Source organism: Harpia harpyja, chromosome 3, assembly GCF_026419915.1.
Source record: "Harpia harpyja isolate bHarHar1 chromosome 3, bHarHar1 primary haplotype, whole genome shotgun sequence".
NCBI classification, from domain to species: domain Eukaryota; kingdom Metazoa; phylum Chordata; class Aves; order Accipitriformes; family Accipitridae; genus Harpia; species Harpia harpyja.
In genome coordinates, this window is record NC_068942.1 from 45016562 (window position 1) to 45041318 (window position 24757).

At 46.9% G+C, this 24757-nt stretch overlaps 1 protein-coding gene across 4 annotated transcripts in view; it reads right to left on the reverse strand.

Moving 5' to 3' along the window:
- Nucleotides 1-10301: 10301 nt before the first annotated feature.
- RAD51B (RAD51 paralog B) overlaps nucleotides 10302-24757 on the reverse strand; it is a 489201-nt gene continuing 474745 nt past the window's right edge. For 2 of the 4 annotated variants that reach the window (XM_052782386.1, XM_052782383.1), the window contains one exon: nucleotides 10302-10461. In XM_052782386.1, coding sequence (XP_052638346.1) covers nucleotides 10445-10461 — 17 coding nt within the window. In that variant the 3' untranslated portion in view covers nucleotides 10302-10444. Of the gene's footprint in view, nucleotides 10462-13275; nucleotides 13669-24757 lie in introns of those variants that run through there. The other 2 variants (XM_052782387.1, XM_052782382.1) reach the window with 1 other exon arrangement.

Below are 24757 nucleotides of genomic sequence, written 5' to 3' on the forward strand. Positions count from 1 at the left end.
CTGGGAGAAGTGTCACCACAGTGGTGCCATGCCTACGCCTGTCTGTAATGGGCGGGACTGGTGACACCTGAGTCCTCGCCCCACTTCTCCCTGCATCGGGTTTTGGGACCTGTGCCGCTCCGTGCCCCGGGGCACAGAGAAGCGCCCTTGCAGGCCCTGCTGGCCTGGCAGAGGTGTCGCAGATGACTGGAGGCCACCTTGGGCGGCAGCAGCCACCGGGACACCCCGAGCAGAGGCGGGAAGGGAGAGGGGCGTGCTGAGCCGGGCCTGGCCGTCGGTCCCCCCTCAGCGTGCGGGAGGACGGCCCGGGGGAGCCGGCCGTGCCTGTCAGGGACGCCGCTCCTTGCGTCAGTGCCAGGTGGGGCCTGGCAGCGGGGTGTGGGCCGCGGCACGCGCCCTTCCCACAGGCTGCTCTCGCCATCCTTCCCTCAACGCCAGCCAGGCCGTTGGGAACAGGGCGTCCTGGGCTTTTGTAACCATGCTTTCTCTCACCGCTTATTTTGTTTCTCTGCCGCAGCCGAGGCTTCGGCTGCCGGGGCGGGGAGGCATTGCGGCACTGCCGGGGACACCGTATCTTTCGGCAGGGTGAGCGGGCCGTGCGGCCTCAGCAGTCGCACACGCTCGGCGTTTCTTTTCCATTTCAGGCTGACGATATTTGGGAGGGTAGTGGGGCTTTTGCCCTGGACGGAGCCAAGGATGTACTGGATTAGACCAACAGGCCATCTAATCTGAGAAACGTCATCGGCCAGCGGCCAAGCCCAGGTGCTTCCCAAGAATGCTTTAAGCCTCCCTGGAGTTGTGCAACGTTATTCCATGGAGAGAGTGCTGGGAAAACTGTGACTTACCCTGGGAGAGTGCAAGGAAAAGTGATGCAAAAGTCTAGTGAATGATGCTCTGGGAACCTTTCTGGTGGAAAGGACCATGTGATGCCATAGTTTTGCAATGCTGCCCTTCGACAGGGCACTATCCACATTTCTCAAGCTGGTACGTTTAGACTGCTGCAATGCTCCTTCCTGAGGTCACATCTTAAACCCTCTCAGAGATGGCAGCTACTGCAAAAGCACAGCGGTTTGTTTGTTCAAGAGGTCATCTCCTTGGGACCACATGATGCCCATGTCCCTCCAGAATGTGTTCTGATGGCTCACAGGTTCCTGGGTGCAGTTTTGGGTGTTGGTTGCTTCCTGTAAAAAACTGAATGGCCCACAGTTGGCTTTAATGAGTGTCTGACTCTCCCTTTCCATACCATCATGGCAGCTCACAGCAGGAGTTTCTGTGCTAGAGCCTCCTTGCTAGAAAGTAGAAGGTCTCTGTAGGGGCACTGGGACACGCCGGGATGCTGGAAGCCCCTGCCTCCACCAAGATTGGTCTGTATTTGCTGGTTTTCCAGGGCTACTCCTAAAGCCAAATTTCGGAGAGATTGAAGTTCTGTGGGAGAAACGAGTCTGCTCCCCATGACAAGGGAAGCACTGAAAGGGACTTCTGGGAGCACCACCTGACTGGTGTCCTACTGAACCCAGTATTTTCTTATTGCAGAAATTGAATGGATTTGTTAATTGCGTTTTGAGTTAACCAGAGCCTTGGGTAGGTTTTTTTTTTTTTTACTCAAGAAAAAGTAAATAGATACAGATCCTCTGCACCACCGACTAGCTAAGCCGAGCTGAGGGAAGTTCCTATGAAAGGTGCTGTGGGCTGGTGGTTACCGTAAGGGAGATGGGGCTAGAGCCAGGCTTCGCTCTATGCAGAGGTGGGGACCAGTCCGAAAAATGGATCAAATAATACCCAGCTCCCTAAAGCACTTTGGAAGCATGTTGTGGTTTTGAATGGGTTTGTAACTCCCTGTGTAAGCCAAGCTTACAGATAAATTTTAGAAACTGAAGGAATATCTTTGAGTGCTAAAAGAAAACCTTCTAGTACAAAAGGGTACTCAAGTTCAAATTGGATCAAGTTCTTGTTTCATTCATTGATATTCTGGAAGAAAAAAATGACAAAGAAAAAAATGACAAAGAAAAAACCCCTGTGACAGTACTTTACAAAATCCCAGAAGCAACAGAAAACACCTAATAGTATGTTATGAAAAAAGCTCAGTTTTATTTCCAGATAGCTAGATAAGAAGATCTGAACACAGCTATTAACTCATGGGTAGATCTGTAACCCTGTGCTAACAGTAACTGCATTAACTGCACTTAGAGTAACTGCAGAGCACCAGACCAGAGATGATGCACCACTTATACCCTATCTATGCTTTATTTCAAGTGCAAGTGGTACTTGGCTAGTGGGTTGGCCCTGGCAGCTTGACAGCAGAGGTGCAAATCTGCTTGCTGCACTGCTTTGCATTTAGCAGTTTGGAAGGCACTGAAGCTGATTATAGCTGTCTGGCCTGCATGTGTGTAAGCTGCATATTTGATGAGAGTACACATCTTGTTAAGATAGTCTAAAACTGAAAGCGTGTGGGGAAAATGAACTCAAGAGGGTTCCTGGCAGTGTTTCTGCTGCAGCTTGGCTGTTTGAATCAGCAGCTTGTGATGCTTAACGTAAATAAATTGCATAATGGTCTTGAGAAATGTCATTGCTTTAAGGATTGAACTGGATACCTCAGGTAGGAAGAAATGCCCAAGAGCCTCTGATATTGCACTGTTCTTCAGAAGTAGCAGGGCCATGCCTGCTTGTCATGGACTGACCAAGGTGGCTGGGACAAAACAGGATCAAGCCTCTGCTGTTGACGCTGGTGGCCTGTGCAGAGCACGTGCTTCATGTGGCACCTGCCATGACCACGTGGCTGCACAACCCTCATCCAGACCCACAGCTTCTCCTGTAACGCTGATCTTTGCCCCCCTTGTCTCCATACTGGGAGAGGTCTCCTTCACCTGTAGTGACCTCCTCTACTTGAGGCCAGAGCCCCAAAGCAGCGGGGCTGGTGGTGGGAATCAAAACCAACCTTCCCGGCCCCTGGGTGTTCCTGTCCTGCCTCACGCCCGTTCAGAAACTGTTAATCATCCTGAACTACTTAGTGGTTTTGTGATCTTAAACAGGGCTTGAACTCAGTTTTCTAGAGGTGAAAGCACAATGTCTTACTGTAACTCATTTTACCAACCAATCCTATCCTGAACCTAACAATATTTTAATCACAAAATCCAACCTCAAAACCCACAGCATTTTCAGTTACTGTATTTCATCACCACACAGCTGAAAACAACTTTTTTTTTCAACCACCCTTGTTTTTCTAAAGTGAATCACAAACCATGGAACTTAACAGACGGAAAAGAGCAGAGACAAATTCTCTCTCACTAACCCTGGTGTAATGTAAAGGAATAATGTAATTAGAGTAAAAAGCATTTCTCTACAGTCACACGGGTATAACAGAATTACAAGAGTCAGCCTCCCCTTCGTTAAGCCAGATAGTCCATTTTAAACAAGCCAAAAAGCAGTGTTGCCTACAAAATATTGTTGGTGGGGCCTATCAGTCAGTCCTTTTTTAATTAGCCCAAGGAATGGAGCCCTTACCTTTTCCCCAGAAGGCAATTTGACACTCTCATAGATTTTACCATTATGCTTTATGTCCTGGTAAGTGGTCTGCTGCTCACTTTGCTGCTATTCTTGGCTGTGCCCCCTTGAATCACACCAAGCAATAGTTAACAATAAAGTGACTCTGGGTCTCAGGGGGTTTGCCCACCAGAAAAATGTTAACCACCAAGACTGCTCTGTGCTGCACCCATGAATAGTGTTCAGCTCTTCCCAGGAAGACTGGTCTGTATTAGTCACTCCAGTTAATTGGCAAGAAAACCGGGACATCTGAATTTAAACTCCCATAGAAAGGCTACAGAATAGCCAAGGGAGAAAGCCTGATCTTCAGGCTGTCACTCCCAGGCAACAGCCACCTTCCTTCCCATGGTGTTTACACTCTGGGAGAATCAGTGGGCATTTCACAACCTGACAAGGTGTTTACAGTTCCCAGCCTCTGCCTACAGATGTGCTGGGATAATGGCTCATGGTATGTGTTTGTGCTGATGAAGGGGCTGGAGGGAAACCCTTAGGCCTGGTCTCATTGACCAGGTCTCACTGACACCGGAGTAAATCTGAACTACTCCAGATTTAAAGTCATCTATCCAACAGCAGAAGTCTGGCCCTCAAGACCAGCTGATCCTTAGGTAAAACACGAGCATAAGCACCGATGTGTTGGATCTGTATAAAAATTTGGGAAGGGAGGGAAGTGTCAGAAAACATCCCAGGTGATCAGCGGTGTCCAAGGTGAGGCCAGGCAGGTGTTGGTCCTTGCATTCAGCATTGCCCAAGGCTGGTACCAGTGGTGGCAGTGGCCTTGCCTGGGGCTACCCTGGTGGGGCCAACCCAGAGCTTTCCCACCACCACTCTCTGGGGGTCCCTGGAGGGCAGGACACATCCAGCACAGGGCATGTGGTGCAATCAGGCTCTCAATGGGAGCTGATTACCCTCTGTCACGTCTGGTAGGGAGGGAGGGACACGCTTTGTGTCTTGATCAACTTCATGCATCTTCCTATATGGGGGTTTGCAAAATTAGAGTTCATAAAACCTCCCCCAGCCCCTTCCCTGAAAGCTACACCCACATTTTTCTCATGGATGACTCACTGTTAAAACGAAATGTTTCTCCAGCTAGAGTTTTTCTATGCTATGTATTAGAAACAGCTGAACAACTGCATCAATATCAGGCTTCTCGGGTGATGGTAAGAGCACGCCTGAGTATGCTGGTGTATATGAACTTGCACACATGTGTACATATGCTTCGTCTATTTTTAATTTGAGTTTCCCTTTTGCTCTCTCCACTCCTTTTCCTTTCAGTTTCTTGTATTTGTTTTTATTTGTCCTTCTCCCCCTGTCTTCTGCGTGTGTAGAATGCAGATCCACAAACACTTGCATTCATCTTTCCAAATGACAGACTGAAGAGTAGTATAAAATTACCTCATCCATTCCTTCACGGATAAACAGAAGACGACGATGGAGTTCTTTCATACGATACAAGAAAAAAGAGTTAAACCAGATCAGTTTAAATTAAACAAAGGAAAACATCCGATGAAATAACAGGAAAAGCATCCTCAATCTGTGAGTTTGAGGAATAATTCATTTCTCAAGGGCAGTGGCTGAACTGGGCAGTTTGCACATGATTTTTTGGGGAGTGATAATGCTGCTCTGTCCCCAGAGTGAGGTGTGTCTTCATCACTTTGATGTGTGCAACTCTGAAATCAGCATCACGGGAAGCCACGGGGGCAGAGATGTCAGAAATGGTAAGGGGTTTCCTGAGGTGATAAAAAGGCCACCTGTGAGGTTGTTGTGAAGGAAAATTCCAATGACTGCGTGCAATATTTGGAAGAAACAAACAAGCGGGTTGAGGTTAAGACGCATTCACACGTGAAGGTTGCTCACCTTTAGGTTATTCCCCGCTGGAGGGTCCTCTGTAGATCTGAGACATTTGGCCCTTTTTCAAAAATTAAACTTTGGGGTTAAAATGAAGGACACAGAAGTGGGGAAAAAAAAAAAAGCATGTATTTAGGCAAGTGTCCTGCAAGGAAAGCCAGATAGGTTGGGGAAGTGGTAAAGGTAAGGAGATCTGCTCTGGGAAACTAGCCCACAGCACAGAAGCTGTTTAGCCCGAAGGAGCGTGGCACTGGCCTTGTGACATGATGTTGAGGTGGCGCACATCTCCGTTCGACCCCTGCCTCTGCCGTCCCCCCCGCCGCTCGGGAGCTGCTGGCTGTACTGGGGAGGCAAGGCTTGCTGGGTGCGGGGAAGAGTGTACCTGCTACCTCATCCTGATCCCAGCCGCCCCTGCCCCATTCTCATATATGCACCAGGGTGGGAAAACAGACTTAATCAGTTCACTGTGGCTGGGAGTGCTTCGGCTGCGGGCTGTGCAGGGCAGGAGCAGCCCTCCTCCCCTCCTGCTCAGCTGAAGAGGGCAATTAACAGCTCAACAGGCTGAACAGGTAGGGCGAGCGTGGCAGCAGAGCAAGTTCCCCTCACACTCCACCACCCACAGCACCCGGGCTGAAGTCTCTACTTGAATGAAAGTGTAAGTGTTAGGTGTGGTATATGAGTTATGCATGAAAAGTTTAATGCGTTCAAGGGTACAGCCTCAACTAGCAGCTAACAGCAATGAATGAGCCTTGGGGCAAGCCCAAGCCAGCTTCCACTCAAGTTGATAGAGGTATGGTCTTTTGGCTTCAGTGAGAACAGGATGAGGTCCTTCATGGCCAGCCAAGGAGAGATTAGTCTAATGATGTAATGGTGCTTGTAACTGCCTGTTCAGCCTTAATTCAGCTCTTTTGTGAGCATGCATTATGGCACAGTCTGTAATTACGTGATCACATACTACTTGCTCTGCAAGACGCCCGCCTCATTTGAAGCGCAGAATGGGAGGTAAGGGCAGAAGGGCTCTCTCCAGCCCCCACGGCGTTGTCCTGCGTCCCGGGGCACCGCTCTGCAACAGGCTTCCTGCGGGGTCTTGGGCAAGAAAGTGCTGTAACATGCGCGTGGCAAGGACCGAGTTAAGGCTTCACCGGCAACATAAGCCTGTCTTTTTCTAAATATAGGAGCTTGGTTTTGCAATCTTACTGAGCTCTGAGCATAGCTTTACGTAAGGGGTAGTCAACAGCAATGATGGCGTTAGGTTTAAACGGCCTATACAGCCTATCTGGATCCTCACTGCAGGAGGTATGAAAATCCCTTGGCTTGCCTGCTGAGGTGTGGTGGCACACCTATGTGCTGGCAGCAGTAGACCGGTTGGCAGCAGTATCAGTTACAAGAAAATGTTTTATCTCTCTCATCTGACACCACATGCTCACTCTACTTCTGGCCATCTTTCCAATCTCACCTTCTGCTTTATTTAATGTTCTCCAGAGGCTCTGCCGGACTGGCTTCCAGCATCCCCGTAACTGGTAGCTAAAAGGCTGGCTGAAGATCCTGATGCCCACTGACAAATGGGAGACTTGAATGGAGGAAAAGTATGGAAGGAAATTCTGAAGCAGTGAAAAATGGAAGACAGGGGAATGGGGTGAGCTTAGAAGGAAAAGAACATATGTGACCTTGGTAGTGGCGGGAAGCACAGGGAGAGGTGCAGGGGAGTAAAGGAGCTGCAGAGGATCTAGTGGGTCAGAAGGAAAGAGAACATCCAGAGCAGAAAGAAAACGTTAGGGTGTGAGAGTAACAAGCAGGAAAAAACAGATGAAAGCAAGCAAAACAGAGAAAACAAAGAAAATAGCTCAATTAGGAGGTGAAAGCAGGAAAGACCATACAACACAGCACCAACAAGAAAGGCCTCGGATGTGTGTCCCCCTGCTCTGTCTCCTGGGAGTTATACCCTGCTTCATCTCTGGACCCCAAAGGGTCACCCCTGCCAGATCTCGGCAGTGACTTGTGGGGACTGACCAGGAAGGGACAAGGCGTGATGGCTGCTCGGTGCTGCAGCCAAGCCACTGACCCTGCTCCTGGCGAGGCTCCCTGGCCTCTCTGGCATCCCCTTCTCACCCCAGCAGCCCTTGATCCAGTGCACTTGCACTGGTGTTCTTGTCACTCAGGTCCATCGGCCATTGCAACTCAGTCACTTGTTGACTGGGATCTCTTAGTAGGAGAGGCAGTAAACACACAGACTGAGGGGCGGTATCCTGGCTTGGTGCTGACAGCTTCCGAAAGACAAATACTTTGATGTAGAAAATGAACAAACATAGCAAAAACTGAGTTTGGTCTACTGCAAGGGTGGCTGGGCTAGGAAATATGTCAAAAGAGCATCTTCCTCCTCAGTGAATCTTTTTTGGGGCTGAGTTTTATCTAATGCAGGGATGGAGCAATCCCACTGATGTCACTGGGCTGACGCTGGTGTAGAACTGGTGCGTGTGTGTGGTGAAATAGGTCAGAGCTGTGTACTTGGAGGCGCAGCTGCTGAGTTCAGTGGTAAAAAGGAGTTTTTGCTGCTATTTCCTCCCGTGAGCCCTGCAGAGCTCCCCAGCTCGCAGAGGGTGAGCTGTGCTCTGCTCCAGGCATGGCTCGGGGCTGGGGGCTGGCCAGGTTTCCTTTAGCACCTCTCTGCCCGGGCAAGCAGTTTCCACAGGTTTTTGACAGAAAAATGCTGGTTTTGTTGACGTTCCACATTTCCTGTGGGTAAAAGCAAGATGAAGCACTATGTTCCTGGTGTTGTAGGGCCTGCATCAAAATATTTTACTTTGTTGAACGGAATAAAGCAGCTGAGGACTCAGTGTGGTAATAGCTGTGACCGCTGATCAGCCATTTGATTTCACACCCTATTTTTTTATACTGAAGTGCAAGATATTATTATTATTATTCTAATCCCATGTGGGTACTTGTACTTGACTTTTTACAAAAGCGTTCCATCGGAGATGTGAAACGAAGTGTTGTCCTTGGAGCCACATGCCCAAAGCTGGGTCTGCTCTGCCATTACACAGAGGGTAGTTCTGCGCAGTCATTGTGCTGCTGGTCTCCAGCATATTGCTTTGGGATTTCTGGAGTCATGCAAGCTGCTAATAAACAACCCACGTCTTTCCTACGGATGGATCTCTTTCCTTCATACAGCAGTGCCGGTGCAATTCACCCCACACCCATCACACCTAATCCCTTCTTGGAAGCAAATATTGAAAGAGAAAAAAACCCCAACACAACCCATGAAATGAGGAAGAAAGAAAAGTAACGCCCAAGGAGCTTGGCGGAGCCTCGCATCCCCCATGCAAGGAACCGGGCAGCTGACTTCCAGCATCCCAGGTGATGTAGTGTTAGTTTAACGGCCGTACACACCTCTGCGTGCTGATGAGCAGAGCAGGCAGGGGCAAGTAGCCGCTCAGGCAGCTCTAGAAGCCGCTAGCAAGAAATGCACCTCGGTGTAGCCCCTTTGATGCTGGGAAGGAATGCTCTGCTTTCCGAACCAAAGGCACTCCAGTTTGCCTGTGGGCTATGTGGAAATATGGGAAGGTGGAAGCAAGCAGCAGCTTGTGCTGTCAGGGAGGAAGAGCAGTCTGGAGCTCGTAGCTATTATACTGCACGGTACAGCTTTTAAACGAGGTGGCCTGAGCGCTTGCAATGGTTAAAACCCGACTTTCTCTCCGCAGGGTTGTTTGTTGCCCTGGTGTGCTGGCCGTTAGCAGTTAGCTTTTGCTCCCGGTCCAGTCCGTTGCAGCAGGTTGATGGGAGATTATTGGGTTCTTGCCTGAAATCCCACTGCGGTTTTTTTCAGTCTTGCGAGGCACTGTGTTTCTCTCCAGCGGTCTTTCTGAGGCACGACTGGGGAAACGGTTCCTGTTTGTGTGTCTGCGACCGACGTAGCAGCCACTTTTGCTGCACGTGAGGCGTAGGGTTTTTTTGTTCCCTCTTTCTCCAACACTTTCTGGGTAATGTTTTCCGCATTTAGTATCAACCCACGGTCCTTTTCTCAGAAAACTTAACAGAGTCACCCCAGCTATATTTCTGTGGGGGTGTGTGTGTTTACACATGCATATGTGTGTTAAAAATATCCTGCTTAATTCAGGTACTATTAGAATATTCCATTAGCTGGGCATTAGTTTACTTAAGCCAAGCAGCAGTTTAAAAGTGGTCTTAACCATCGATGCATATGCTGTCTGGAAGGAGTTTACCACTTTTGCCCAGCTCTGGCTGGCAGGTCCCGGTGGTTTGAGGGGAACCAACCTGAAGAGTTCCCTCAAGAGAGGCACGATGAGAGGAGGTGGCTGCTGCTCCCAGCCTGGTCCCCCCACCGAGGAGAGGGGGCTCGGGTCTGGGCTTCCCCTCCAGCTGCGGGGCTGCTCCTGCCTGCAAGTGGAGGGGATGCTGGCCTGCAGCCACTAGCCCTGAGACAGAGAGGGCATTGACTATCGATTACTGCTCCTGCAGACAAATTTACATATAAAAGCCGAAGGCGAGAGAGAACTAACAGATAAGCCTGCCCATTTTCCAGGTGCTGGAAAGCCTGACTGCCTTCTTTATACAAACACAGGTTTAAATACTATTCACCTCGGGGGTGTGGATGAGTTTATCTTGGTTGGGAATCCATGGAAATGACTTTTAAACCCTAGCATTGTAATAGGTTGCCCAATGCATCTATATAAACATGATGCATATTTATAGTGTAATGATCCCTAGGGTTCATTAAATACCATAACAAGGACTTTCGGAAAGCAGCCAGATAGCCTGCTCCTCCAAGCTATATTAAGAAAGGCCAAACTGTTACAACAAAATATTTTAAAGATTTTGTTTTGTTTTGTTTTGTTTTTTAGCTAACTTTGAATTATTTAGCATGGTCTCTAAGGGATTATTGTTTCATGTACCTTCTCAGCATTTGAGATCTGAAGAGTGCCATGAAATAGTCTGTGCAGGCAGCAGCGAGTTAACCCTTTTGTGTTTCCACTGGGGACATGCCGCTCTGGAGCGCTTCCTGGCTTCCCAGGCACCAGAACATTGCAGGCAGTAGCAGATTTCAAGCACAGGTCTGCGCTGAAAAACAATTATGTACAAACACATATGGCAAGGTCCCGCAAAATTTAAGAGGATGAAATCAACAGCAGGCCACACAAATTTAATTAAAGTCCATAGAGATTAACTCTGGAAAGCAGTACACATGAATAAAAAAAAAAGGCAAGTTTTATGAAGCTACAAAATGCTATATATGGCTTATGGTGTGTTAGCAAAGTTAGGGTTGAACCAGTATACAGTAAAAAAAAAAAAATCACTTCTGGTGCTCAAGAAAGAAAAGATTCTGCAGTTCATTAAATGGCTTGTCTGTGTTGGTGCTGCAGGGCTAGAAGAAATAAAAAGTAATAAAATCTGACTTTGTCTCTAATACCAGCAGATCCAAAGCTAAATATGCAAAGGCACAGTTCTGTTTTGTAAGATAGTACCATTTTTCCACAGCCTTTTCTGAGAGAAAAAAACCCACACTTTCAGAGTGAGGCGCAGGATTTTACAGTTCCCTTTTCAGTGGCATTTTATTTCAGAAGTGTATTCAGTGACCACAGTATCTTTGGGGAGGCTCGTGTATCACTAACAGAAGAGGTAGAAAAGAGCTAATTAGTCACCTAACCCTTCCCCTAGCCAGTAACATGCTGCACCCTGCACTGCACCTCCGGGTGCTCGACACGGGACGTGGCACATCCTAGGAGAGCGGCACGGACCACGAACCCGCCCGCCTGTCCCGTCCTCCCACAAGTCACCCACCGCCGTGGCCATGCTGCCTGCTTCAGGCACCCCGTGCCAGCGGGGAAAACTGTGAGGGTGCCTCCAGCCCCGTGGGGCTTGGCAGGCATCGGTGTGGGACACGGATCCAGAACCATGGGCTGGCGTTTCTTGTGTTTGACTGGGAAATAAAGCTCCTGGGCTCCAGAGTCACCTCCCCTGGGGAAGTTTTGCTGGTTTCTGGGGACGTGGTCTCTGCAGGAGGGTGTACAGGATTTGCTGAGTGAAATGGGGAACAGACCAGTGCTGGAGGCCGACTCAGCAGCCATGCCACAGCGAGGCATTCCCGGCAGCCAGGCTTCCCCTTTTCCACCGGCCTGGTAGCGGCGTGGGGCACGAGCGGGGCCCTGTCCCAGCTGCCTTACTGGAGTGCATGCAAGGAGATGCCCTTTCAGTTTGGATAAACCACCAAGGTGCAAAGATTTTTTAAAAACTTATCCAGTTTGGCTAAGCCTTTATGGATTGGCGAAACGGGCTGGAGAATTACCAAAAGTTGCTGCCTGTCGTCATGTCTGGTGCTTCCTGCTGGGGCCAGGAACACCAGCCACCCTGCCCTGCTCACGGGAATTTCAGCAGTTTCACTTCCATGCCCAGCCCAGGGCAAAATGCCCGTAAGCAGCAAGAACAAAAAGTAACCGTTAAAAAAAAAAAAAAAAAAAAGAGAGACACATGTCACAAGTGTTTCATAATTCGGAAAAGATTTACCAGCAGAGGCTACAGCTGACCGAAAATGGACAGGCTCTGACTGGGATTTGGTGTGAAAGGAACCTGTAGCCTGTCGTTCCTGGGTATGGTCAGTAAAGGTGGACTCCAGGAGGATGCCAAGGTTTGAAGGGGACAGCAGGACTGGTCGTGTGGCATTACAAACCGCTGGAGGGCCCAGCCCCTCTCCCCGTACGGGAGCCCTGCCTCGGCGGCAGACTTGCAGACCTGTCCGACCTCCCTCGCTGAGCTGCCCTTGGCTTTCTCACAGCCCTGCCTTGCGTGTTCCCGAGGGTCACAGCTTTGAGGCTGCTGCTGTCACCCTCCTACAAGCCCCGTTGTGCCCGGGGACAGCAGTGCGGCACGCCGGCTGGTGCCCGAGGGGTATATAGCCTGGGGCACGCGCATCCCGCCAGGCCGCGCGTGGACCTGCCTCTCTGGAGCGACCAGCACCTGACGCACGGGTCCCAGCTGTGTGAGGGAGCCGGATGCGAGGCAGGGACGGCCATGGTTTGACTTCGGTCCCACCCATGGTTTTCTGCATCAGGCTTGACTGCTGTCGGCCTTTTCCCATCCATACAAATGCTGTACGTACACAAAGTCTTATTAAGAAAGGATTGGTCTGAATGTTGACACATGTTTTGGGGGAGGGAGACCTTCTTTTAGCTGAACTCCTTCATCCACCTCTAGTGCCTCCTCTGCCCCAAAGAAAGGGCCGTTCTCATTCACTTCTTTCACTGCAGTTAATTAGTAAGTCCGAGCCAGCCCGTCCTCGGGAGCTGGTGGTTCCCTTAATCTCTCTGTTGCTAGGGCAAGCCGACATGCTCCACTGGTACCAGTTCCAGCGTGATGTGGGGGATTGTGGAAAGAAAGGGGAAAGGGCTGATCAAACAGACTCCGATTAAAAAAAAAAAAGGAAAAAAAAAGAAAAGAAGCTCTTTTTGATGAGGCTGAGAAGTACACAATGGGGAAAAGCACAGGGTGAAAGATAAGGCCTAAAGGAGCTCATTAAATTGAGGCAAGCTGAGCAGAGTTACCTTATTCCACTCTCTTTCTCCTGCCACCCCTGTGATGGAGAACTCTTTTATCGAAGTGGAGGGGCAGGATCACTTCCTTGCAAAATGTTTGATAGAAATAAATGTGTAATTGTTTTCCTGAGAGTTTTTTGTAAATCAACCCTTTAAACATTTGTAAAGCAAGCTGGAGCCTCAGCAAAGGGTGCTGCTTGACCGAAGTGTAGGCTGCAGGTGAGAAAGCTCCCATAGCCTGTTATGATTTCTTCCTCTTGGCTCATCCAGCCTCCCGAGAAATAGCAAGATGAAAGTTAAGTAGGACATGTGGACCTCAGGTATGACAGAGGTCAAATGTGAAATGTTTGCCTTGGAAATGGTGTTGCTTACTTTATTTGATCTGCACCAGTCTTTACAAAACCAGAGTGAGTATATGATTTGAGAAGATTCATGCATTGAGACAAAGTGCTGCCTAGCAAAATCTCACACAGTTCTTTCCTTGGGATCTCTGGCAAGTGCCTTTCCTCTGACTGCGGTGAGCATTTGCTGCCTCAGGAGAACAGGCATCCCACCACAGCATGTCTCAGTGAGTGCAGGTATCTTGAAGAGCTAGAGAATGCAAGAGGCTGCAGGCTGATAGGGAAGCTGCTTAGAAGGTCTGTGCTCAGCAGAAGAAACCAGGGTGGGGCTTAATCCCCCCATGGCAACAAGGACAGTGGCAGAGTGCAGTAATTGACATCGCCTTCTTTCTTTTAATCTGAAAATTAGACAGATTGCTTATCAGAGCTGTACTTTGAGAGTCCGCATGAACGATGGATCACAAAACAGAAGCGAGCACCTGCCCCATGCGTCCTCTTGTTCATGAGAGTCATGAGATGAGCACTGACTTTGATGTGAGGCTTCTCTTCTTGCAGGGACAGAAAGGGGTGGCATGGCTGCGGTCCTGCCAGCCAGCACAGCTCTGGGCGCTGAGGCGGGGTGGGCAGTGGTGGCAAACGGCATGTTTTCTCTGCAAAACTCTGCCAGTCTTAGCTAGAAAATTTCCACAGATCCTTGCTGGTTTCACTTGATCCTTTCCTCCATGGGCCCTAAAGGAGGCTGTTTTTTTGGAAAGCCACCTCATAGTTCTTATTAAAAAGCAATCCATTATTGTAAATAATTATGTTAACCTCCCTTGCCTGGAGGTCCTTCTCTCCACCTTAATACCTCCCTCTGGCCAAGAATTCCCCTCTTGCTGTACAGGTGAGGCACGTGGACTGCTTGCTTCTGCTGCAAGGGATAAAGTTAGCTATTTCCAAAGATAAGGTTAGCCTTTAAATGTGAAAATACATTTTTATAAATCTTTCCTCCTACTTCTAGTAGTTTCCCCTCCCCTCCAGCTATAGGAGCACACAGGGATCCTTGCTGCATGGAGAGCACCGGATTTTCCACATGGCAGCTCAGCCTGAGCACAGCTTTACTGTTTTAATCTCTTTCAGGTATCAGCCCATCGTTCTGCAGGCTGTTGTAAGACAATTCTTTTTTTGCCAAGGGATTCCCTCTGAAGAGAGATCAGGTGTTTGGCATCTAGCACATCCCCCACTCTCGTTTCTCTGTCCTCCACTCTTTCTATCACAGTTTTTGCCAGCAGGACTGTAGCCAAAGGTATGATGAGACATGGTGGGGTGGGGAGGTGTCACAGTTGTCCCTTACTTTGCCTGGCTGAGCCATCCTAGCAAACAGGCTGTTTTTGTGAACATAATCTGAATCAGTAAATGCATTCCTCACATAAACATAGCTTTAGATAATGGGATGTACTGGTAGGGAGAAACTTTATTTGCTAGGGACCTTTCATTAATGTTGGTCGTCATGTGTTCATGTGTGTGTAGGCACGCAGATGGTAGCATGCTGCTCCTTCATTCACCTCACCCATCTTCACTCATTTGGGGTCTCATGCAGAGCAGGCAAATGCAAGTTCAGTGAGGCTTTGTTTGCTCAATGTGATATGGATTTGTAAAAAAAGGATGGAGAGATAGGCCATTGTAGTCTTCTGGCAGAAGAGATCTCATCCATTGCCCTATACCACTATTTGGTTTAATGTCATTTTATACCCATTTTGTACCTGGTGTTAACAGTTGTAACGTGCAGGACAGTGGAGAACTTGTCTGTTGTTTGGGAGATTTAATGTCCCCCTGTCTCTTTGCCAGCTTGACAACACACCTCTCTCCCTTCTTTCTAAGCATGGTGGTTTTTTCCTTGTTTCTTGATAAGTAGTCTCTGATGATTCCCTATAAAACCTGGAAATGTCTCTGTCATGCTCTCTTGCTTTTTAGATGTGATATACATTATGTGCCTCTCTGCATCAGTCTCTTTACACATGGGTCACACATGATTTATACATATTGACATGGGGAAGAAGTAAGACAAGACAAAATAAGATCCAGTGGCTGAAAGCACAACAAATTCAGACCAGAAGGCACGTTAAGAGCGGCTGAACAGTGGGATACTGGGCTATTGGTGCAATTTGCCCAGGCTGAGAAGCAGAGGTAATTTTTCTACCATAGAAAATTGTCATGCTAAGATTGGCTAACAACTGTGTTAGGGGAGGCCAACACAGCCATTATTGTTTGCTCCTAGTGTTAACCTCTAACAATCCATAAATATTCTGTAAGTTTCCATATACCACAGTTTATCAGCAGGCTATTCTGTTATTTGCTTTATGATCTAGATCATTGCTTTGGTTTAACAGCAGTTAGCAGAAGTGACCATGTCCCAGTCTAGGGTCTAGGAGGTGCCTGGGATCTCAGGCTTACCTAAAACCCATGCAAGGCTGTCTTCTCCTCTCTGACAACTGACTGACACTGCAAAACACACAGGAACCCTAAAAACAAAAGCAGCAGAATGGGAAGGAAGGCGACTCACAGCTAGGCAAGGGGCCAGCTTTCTCTGCTTTTTCCTTTGAGTCTCCACTTCTGGAAGTCCCTGCTTGCATGGCCTTACTATCAACTGATGTTTTAGCTGTTCATTTATGGTGAATCATAACTAAAGGGAACCGAAGCGCTATCTGAAATTCGCTTCCTCTTGGGCAACAGAAAGACTGTCTGAACTCCTTCCCCTTTTGGCTGCTTATGCTGCTCTTTTGAAAGAGCACCATTATAGCGGTGTAACACTGCTGTACTTACAGCATTGCTGTTACAGCTTCAGCTTCCTCAAGCAGCGAGCTTTTGAGTATCTTTACTGATGAGAAGAATATGTGACAACGGAAGGTAAGCTAGAGTTTCTGTGCAGGCAGGAGTTTAGCATGATTACCTTACTAGTGAATTTTGAGTTTTTCATATGTATGAAAGCAAAAACATGTTCCCCACTCCATCAGCCTAGTCTGTTCTGCCTTCAAGCTTGGCAGGCCAGCTGAGAGGGAAGCGAGCAGAAAAAAGTACCCCAAAGAGAAAAGATGTTTTTCTAATGAGCAGTTGAGATGAACTTGAAGAATACTTCTGGCTGTAAACATTTCTATCATCTCTAGCATTTGGGACTATGTAAAATTCAGATTTGGGTTAGAAGATTTTGTGATTTGCACTCATCACTTACGTTAAGAACAGTAGGTTAAACAAAAACTGACCAGCAGAGACTGAATGTTCCCAGGTGGAGCCTAACATTTGGTAAGAGGTGGAAACAAAGGTCAGGCTTCTGATCTTTCCTAGACCACAATAAACCAGCAGTGATTCCATTAAATCCACTTACTCAGTAATTAAAGGCATGTCGTTTTGGACCTTGGGCAAGTGAGATGTTCTAATGATGTAGAAAGCACCTTGGAGAGAACAGCAATGAGCATTGGCTATCCAAAAACCAGAGAGTTCATAGGAGATGTAGATCAACTCGGAGAAATCATCAGCTCTTCTTTGATCTCAGCCTCAGGGAAAAAAGCATTCAGAAGCTGGGCTAGGTATGTGAGGACAAAATCACAAAGGTCAAGCAGCAAAATGGCATCCAATTAGCAAAAGACTTTAAAGCAACAAGTAGTTTTTCCATCGCTACTTTAGCAGCAAGAGGAAGACCCAGACAACTGAAAACGTGCTCGCCAGTGGGGAAGAAAGGCTATGGACAGTTCATGGCCAGAGTCCCAGGGTGTTTCATACCTTTTTTGCATTTGTTATCGCTTCAGACAAATATTGCAATCAACGTTGATGACAGGGCGAGGTGAGATCACAAAACTAGAACAAAGACTAGATCAGAAGATCCTTCAGATAGTGTTCAAGTCAGTTGGGCCAGATGAATTTCATCCTAGGGTAATTGCTCCAGCCAGTTATCTAACCACAAAAGCTCTAGGCATAACCTCGCCTAGCTTCTGGGATTTTACGGAGCCCAGAGATCATAGTTGGAAGCCTGCAAAAGTGCAGACGTAGTTCCTGTCTTTAAAAGGGAAAAAAGGAGGAGCCAGGGATTACAGATTGTTCAGTTTAACTTCAATTCCCGGAAAAATACTGGAACAAACAATCAAACTTTGGTAAGCACCTAAAACAAAACAGAGAGATGAATAATGGCCAGCATAGATTTGTCAAAAACAAAGTGTGTAAAACGGGTCAAATTTCCTTTCATGACAGAGTAGAAAAACCTCGTTGATAAGGAAGAAGCAATACTAGTCCTATATTTTGACAGCGGTGAGGCTTTCGTCACAGTGTAACATGATACTTCTAAGCAAATTCAGGGAACCTGTGGTAGACGGAGCTGGTCTAGGATGATGCAATATTGATTGAAAAACCGCACAGACAGAGTATTTATTAGTTATTTTTTAAAAAGAGAAAGGTGGATCAAGAAGAGCTGCTTGGGAGTCTATACTGGGTTAGTCTGATTTTAGGCGATTACGAACAGCTTGGACAATGGAATAAAGAATATCATATTCTTGGCTACCACAAAGCCAGAAGGGGACTATGGATATACTGAAATATAAAGCTACAATTAAAAAGTATTTAGAACCAAATGGTCTTAAAAATAGGGTTCATTTGAGTAAGGACAGTTCTCAGTTTCTATACATGGGCATCACCAGGAATAATTTATTCTATTTATATAGGGTGGTGAATTTTTGCCCAAGTAGCAACTCTGCATAAAAAGATCTGAAACACGTTCCAGGTCACAATCCAAATATGAGTTAACTGCTAATGCAAAAAGGACAAACGCTCTCCTAGGATGTGTACATAGGCATGTACCCTACAAATAATCCTTCTGCTCAGTTCTCTCTGAGGCTGCATTTGGAGTGTAGTGTCCAGCCATGGGTGCTGTGCTCAAGACAAGGTCCAGAGGACAGCTGGGGGATAATCAGAGGTCTTGAAAACCAGAGCTAGGAGGGAAGAATGAACAAACTGACTTTCTTTAGTCTAGAGAAGACTGAGGGAGATAGGGTTACGGCTGTCAAATAAGTGAAAGGTGGCTGGGAAGAAAAGGAAAATAAATTGTTCTCTGTATCCATGATGGATAGGACAAGTAATGAGCTTAAATTACAGAAAAGGAGACTGAGGTTGGATGTTAGAAGAAGGCAAGCAGTAAGGATAATGACACACAGAAGTATCTGAGGAGGGTGTGGAATCGCCATCCTGCGTTTAGGAAGAGGTTAGACAAGCATTTGCCAAGAGTGACATAAGTGTAACGATCCTGCCTTGGGACATGAGTCTGGACTAAGTGATCTTCTGAGATCCCTTCCAGCCGTATAAATCTCTGATTCTCTCCTGGCTGCTGGAGGAAGCAAGGCTGACTTTGTGGAGCATTGCAAGTGCTCCACATTTGTGGTTTATAATGCTCTCATCTGTGCGTGAGAGCCAAGAGCACTCCTGCAGGAGCCGTATCCGCTGCTTTCTGGTTCAGAGGAAAAAAGTTGCAGTGGCAGGTAAAGTCACCAAAAACTGAGACATCCCTGGATTATGAGAATATAGTCCTGCGTGTTTTATTTCGCATTTAAATGTCTATGGTCCTTACATGGTGATGATACGTGACACTAACCTTGAAAGCATTGATCAGTATAAAGCAGTCTGTTATGCTGAAACTCTGTCACCCTGACTATTCCTAGGCTCATACGCTAATTGTGGCCTCCTGTAGAGCCAAGCAGAGCTGGCTGTCCTGCTCTATAGAATTCAAGACTGTTTGCTTCCATTTTGGTGGGAACCAGGGGCCAGTTCAGCCCGCAGCCCTGGCACCGGTGACGCAGGCTGGCACTAGCAGTGCTAAAGCTGCCACAGTCTCTGTCTGACGCTGGGGAATAAAAATGTGAGCAATTGTTTTTTATCTGGAGTCCCCATGGGCCATTAGAGACAGAGCTTGCTAAAGATTATTTTCTGCAAGCACTTCCAGAAGTTTGTGTTTCTCTAGGAATTCAATGGAAGATAAGTGGAAAAGGGTACAAGCAGGAAGGACAGAAATACTCTTTTTTTTTCAGTTTCTAAAGACAGCTTTTACAAACATCAGTATATAAATAGAAAAAAAAAGAAGGCTTATTTTAAAGAGGTGGCTAACCCAATGTCCCTTGAAAAAAAATAGCAGAGAGCAAACACTGAAGTCCTTTAACTCCCTGTCATAATTTATAGCAGGTTTCCAATTGTGAAATCTCTCAGCGATGTGGGACAGATGTTATGGTGAGGAAAATAAAACAAACAGACAACGGGATGGGAAATGCAGAGAAGATGAAATGACACCGTGTTGTAATCCTTATGGGAAATCTCTCTACGGCTTTCCAAAATACTGTGCTGGTGAGCAATTAGGAAGCTAGACGAGCTATATAAACAGAGCCACTAGAGGTCTGTAACCGTTCCCATGCAGTTTCCACAGTGAGCATCAGTCTCAAGAGCAGCTTTGGGGAGGGGACTATTTCTGCCCACCATCTTCTAAATGATGCCTTTAGTATTCTGTCCAGAGCTATTTGCGCAAGAAATGCACACAAATGGAGGTTTTCCAGTGCTTGTTCCTGTTCCTATGGCAGTAGATCAAAGGCAATAACAATGCAGAGTTAATTAATTCAGGAGAAGGAATTCCCACTTGCAGCGGTCTTAACCCAGCAGTGGAGGGAAGGTGTCAATCATAAGAGCAAAGGTGCCGAAACTGGCATGGATTTGTGGGTTGTTGGTTTTTTTTTTTTCCCCACTAAGGAGTTCAGGGGGGAGTTAAACAGTAAAAGTCACCTGAGCGTCAGAAAAAGTAGGGTTTTATATATAACCAATGATTTATAAGCGTGCATGAACCCCCCAGCTGCAAGAAACCTGGACAAAAACTAGGCCTGCAGTCTTGTAAAAAGAAGCCTCTCGGAGGGAATTGTATTTCCCTGTCCAGGTCAAGTTTGGAGAACATCCCTCTCAGCCTTACTCCAAGTGCCCATCACCACATCAAAGACCAGTGGTGTCCTCAAAGGCAGCAAAACCTGCCAAAGGGAAAGTTGGGGAGGATCTCGTCTCTCCCTGCAGCCTTCCAACTTTGTATAAATCACACGAGCAGAGGGGACAAAATGATTGGGAAGAACCAAGGATTATTTACTTATACACAGAGGAGTGCAGGCAACAATCCTTGGACAGAGCTAACAACAAACAAATGAAGAAAGGCCTTTTGGGAGACAGAGCAAGGGGCTGGCCACCAGGGCACCTGGGCTTTCTAGAATGCCTTAAAGACCAGAAGGAAAGAAAAGAGAGGAAGTTGGTTGATTTTACTTGAGCTAGAAAGTACCACGATAGTAATCTGCTGCAAATCTAGAATGGGAGATCTTAAAGAGGCCAGCAGAGAATGAAGAAGTGGAAAGAATGAGTACTTGCCCATCAAAAATATATTGTCCCTGAGTGGGAATGGTATAGGAGAAAAGACCACACATGAAGCAAATGGAATTCTGCTGATGTTAAATGAGTTAATTTCTTCAGATAATGTCTTCAAAAAACATTTTTTTCTTAAACAAATGTTCTAAAATAATGTTTCATTCATATCAGTGGCAAAGCTCCTGTTGACTTCTCCTTCAACAACTGCAGAATATTAAAGATGAAGTCAGTTTAAGAATCTGTTATCCTTTCGCTCTGTATGCCCTTAGTTTCCTTTTCATATGCAGTTCACCTAACCTGGCCTGCATTTCTTTCTCAACATGGGGGAAGTGACCCACACGATCCTTTGTGTGATTTCTGCAAGTGTGCTCCCAACAGACAGCACTGAGACAACAGAGCTCTGCTGAAGCTGATTTTATAGAAAACATGTTGAACCCTGTGGCCAGTATCTAGTTTGGTGCAGGGCGCCAAATACTTCCAGGGCTGAATCTGCCTACCTGAAATTGCAATGAAGACATTTTTGCCTTGTGCAAAACAGGGACATAGGACTCATACCCAACTAGGGCGAGCTGATGATTTGTCTACCACTCTGTAAAACAGGCATTAATTAGAAAAATCAGATAAAAAAGGACTCACTTAGATCTGATGGCTGTGTCTGTTGCAGGCATCTTAATCGTATTTGCAGAAATCCACTGCACAAATTGTTTTAGAAATTGTTTCCTACCTGCAGCCTGTCTCATCTTTGAACTCCAGCTGACACCATCCCAATGGCACAAAACTTTACGGCTCTGACATACGAGAAGGGATCTTTACATTACAACATCTTACAACCAATCTTGTGGGGTTTAGCTGGAATCATGCATGCGCTTCCCAACACCGCACGTGGTAAACGTTCTTACCTACACAGAGACCTCTGTGTGTCCATTCATTCAGACACGCCATCTGTACCCACATTTGGGGCTCACGCCAACCCACGTGTGTGTGCATGTGGTTTCTCATCATATATGTTTTCACTGAAAGAGGAAGGTGAGGAAGAATGGGCCTTTTCATTTCTAGGAAGGCCCCGAACCATCATGTTGTATATAGATCTAGAAAAAGGAAGTGCTGCCATTTGGAGGAGAGTTTAGGGGCTCTGAAGAGGATGGCCTCTTCATGCTGGTATAATTTAATTTCTCTATTTACTGGATATTGCTCCATTAAACCACTTGCAGCATAGCCAAGGACAGGCTATATAAGGCCTAATTGCACTCCCTCATGAAATTCAGTAGAAAAACCCTTGACACTTTCAGACTTGCTTTTTGGGGTTTATCATGCATCATGTATTCTTACATTTCCTTGGGAGTTAGTTACATTTTTCATGGTCTTTTGCAAGAGTTCAGTCCCTTTGCTAAAACATTACAAGAGCTTTCTCATACCGTACTGGGTGAGACCCCAGAACTGGTCGGTCCAATCTTCCATAAAGCACTCCCTTGGGCTGCAGGGCTTGGTAGAAGACTCGCCAAAGGCCCAGCTCATACTAGACCCAGCCTGTCACGCAGAGCCAGCGTGCGTGAGAGGACAGCACAAAAACCGCGATCAGGTAGGACCCATACGCTGTAACAGAGGGAATGGGGTAAGTCTCAGCCCCAAGGCACGTGCAGAAGGAGGTGAGGTGATGCCTGCTGGCAACATTGCTTTTGAGACAGGAGATCTTAAAATTTGTTATTTAAAAAACATTATTTTGGGTATCTTATAGCCAGCAGGTTCTTTTGGCACAGATGCCCCTCATCATTGCACTTCAGACATTATTGGAGTTTGCCAGTATGGTTCTAGGGAGAGAGGGCTATTTGCTTCATAGCTGGAGCTTAGAGCCAAAATGCTTACTGTAACCTGAGCTTTAAAGGTTTTGCATGTTATTAAGAAAGCAAGCTGCAGCCTGTCCTCTTCCCCTCTCCTTTCTTGAGAGTGGCTAAAGTACTGAAAATATGACACATGCGCACTGCCTTTTAGCTGGCTTCACAAAAACACCTACAACAGTGTAATTTTTATGTTAGTAACACACATGAAAAGAATGTGTGAAGCCTAGGAAAGTATGCAAAGACTGATACTAGTTCTGTGTTTAATGATACTGAGATACGAGGCTGGCACAGCACACTGTAGCGTGCAAGCTTCTGGCTTTCTGAGCCAGCCTTTAAGAAGAAGGCTGAAGAGCGTTTGCATCCTGTGTGCCATTTGTCTTGTCAGGAATGTGCTAAAAACAAATCACTGTATATTTGTAGTGATGGCTGGAGTTGGCCCAGTCCCCATGTGAGTGAGATTAAGGCATTCTGCTTTTTGTGGTCCCTGATAAGGTGGAACTGTCTGTTAAGGATGGCTTGGATTTTTCTCAGGGGCATCACTGGGAAAGGCAGGCTGATACCTACACTGTGAACTTCCATACCTTAAAACATCAGGAATTCTTTTGTTTTGCCTCAAATTTGAGTTTTCTGGGAAAGAAAAAGGTCCTGATATGATTTTATTTTTAATGCATAAGTGCAGTGTTCCAAGAAGTATTTTTATCTGTAAGATAGTGATTGACACTCTCAGGTAGATCTTCAACTTAGAGTATCTTTTCTTGAAATCAGTGCTTTTCCTCTACCCTTACCATCCCCCTTTGCAACCCCAGCAAATGCAGGGTGGTACGTTCCTGAAGGCTGCTCTAAAATAATCATCCAGCAATGGCCAACTTCTTACCTCAGCTGCCTTAACGAACCCCTTTAAACAACCAGTGCAATGCAGTAGGTGCTTCTGTGAGCAATAGTCAGCCACGTGTCTGTGCTCCAGATACTGGGCTGGTCATCAAGCAGGAAAGTCGCCAATGCTGGGATAGCATTTCTGTTACCACTTTCCCATGCCAGCTGTCTCAAGGAGCTGTTACAAGAGGTGGTAATCAAGTGCTCGAGGAGAGCTTTTGCTCTCTCCTTCCCCTTGCCATGCTCCAGACATCTCTCCCAATGAGGAAAACGCTATTAAAGTATTAGGTCATCTTGGTGCTTCCACAAACTCCCTTTTTCTTGACCGATCCTCCTGTAGCTTGCTAGGCTGATTCCCAGGTCACAGTACACTGAGGTTATGGCTAAGTGTACAAAATAAAGGCGGAGAAATGTGTGGCTACAGTGCAAAAACATATTCTGTTGACTGGACATTTTGTTTCGCAAGACTGATGAGACAATCTGAATCATACTGTTCCTCCCACACAGAAATCCCCTTCTGCTATAGTTATGCCTTGCATACCTAATAGCTTAGTAATCAGCATAAAGCAACTTCTCTGCAAAGCTGGGGAAAACCATGTATCCCAAGTGGTAGAGAGTGGCCAAATGCCACCCTCTTCAGCTTTGGCTCCATACTGACATCTCGGATATTGACACCATGGTAATCGTTATGTGAAGTGCCAGTGGAAAAAGACTGGATGAAAAAGGTGCAGTTACCTCTCCCTTAGACAGCCAAGAATAACTGGAATGTCCTGTTAATATTTTGGTTACTCCACATGCTTTCACATGAACCTTGCTGAGAGAGTGGCAGCAGCGTAACAAAAGCAGAAGAGATTGCGGGATCATTCAAACCCACCTGCTGCTCCTTATGTGCTCATTTGATCAGAGGGGCTGGAGATGGAACCATCTCCACTGTGGCTCACGCCTGACGTTCACGTCTATCTGAGGAGGTGAGTGAAGGCTTTCTGAAGAAGGCCAGGCGCTGGCAGGCTCAGTGTCCTCATGCCCCTGCCGTGGGCTCAAGGCATACAAAGTGAGCACCATTTTGCTTACCGCCTGATGGAGCCTTTCCGGTGTCCACATGCCACAGTCACACATGAAACCCAGCCGTGGGTCACCACTTTGGGCAAATGGGCAGAAGGGAGCGGGACAGCTGAGGAGAAGTCGGTGGTATCTGATGGGCAGGCGGCCAGGAGCTGCCAGCCACTTTATCCAGCAACTCGTATGCATGTGTTGCAGTATGGTTTTGGGTGCTGCTCAGCAGCGCAATATGGAATAAAGAAGAACATTTTGGCAGCATACGGGAAAGATTCAGGCTGTGAGGAGGTTGGAAGAGCTGTCTCAGGAAGATCTTTTG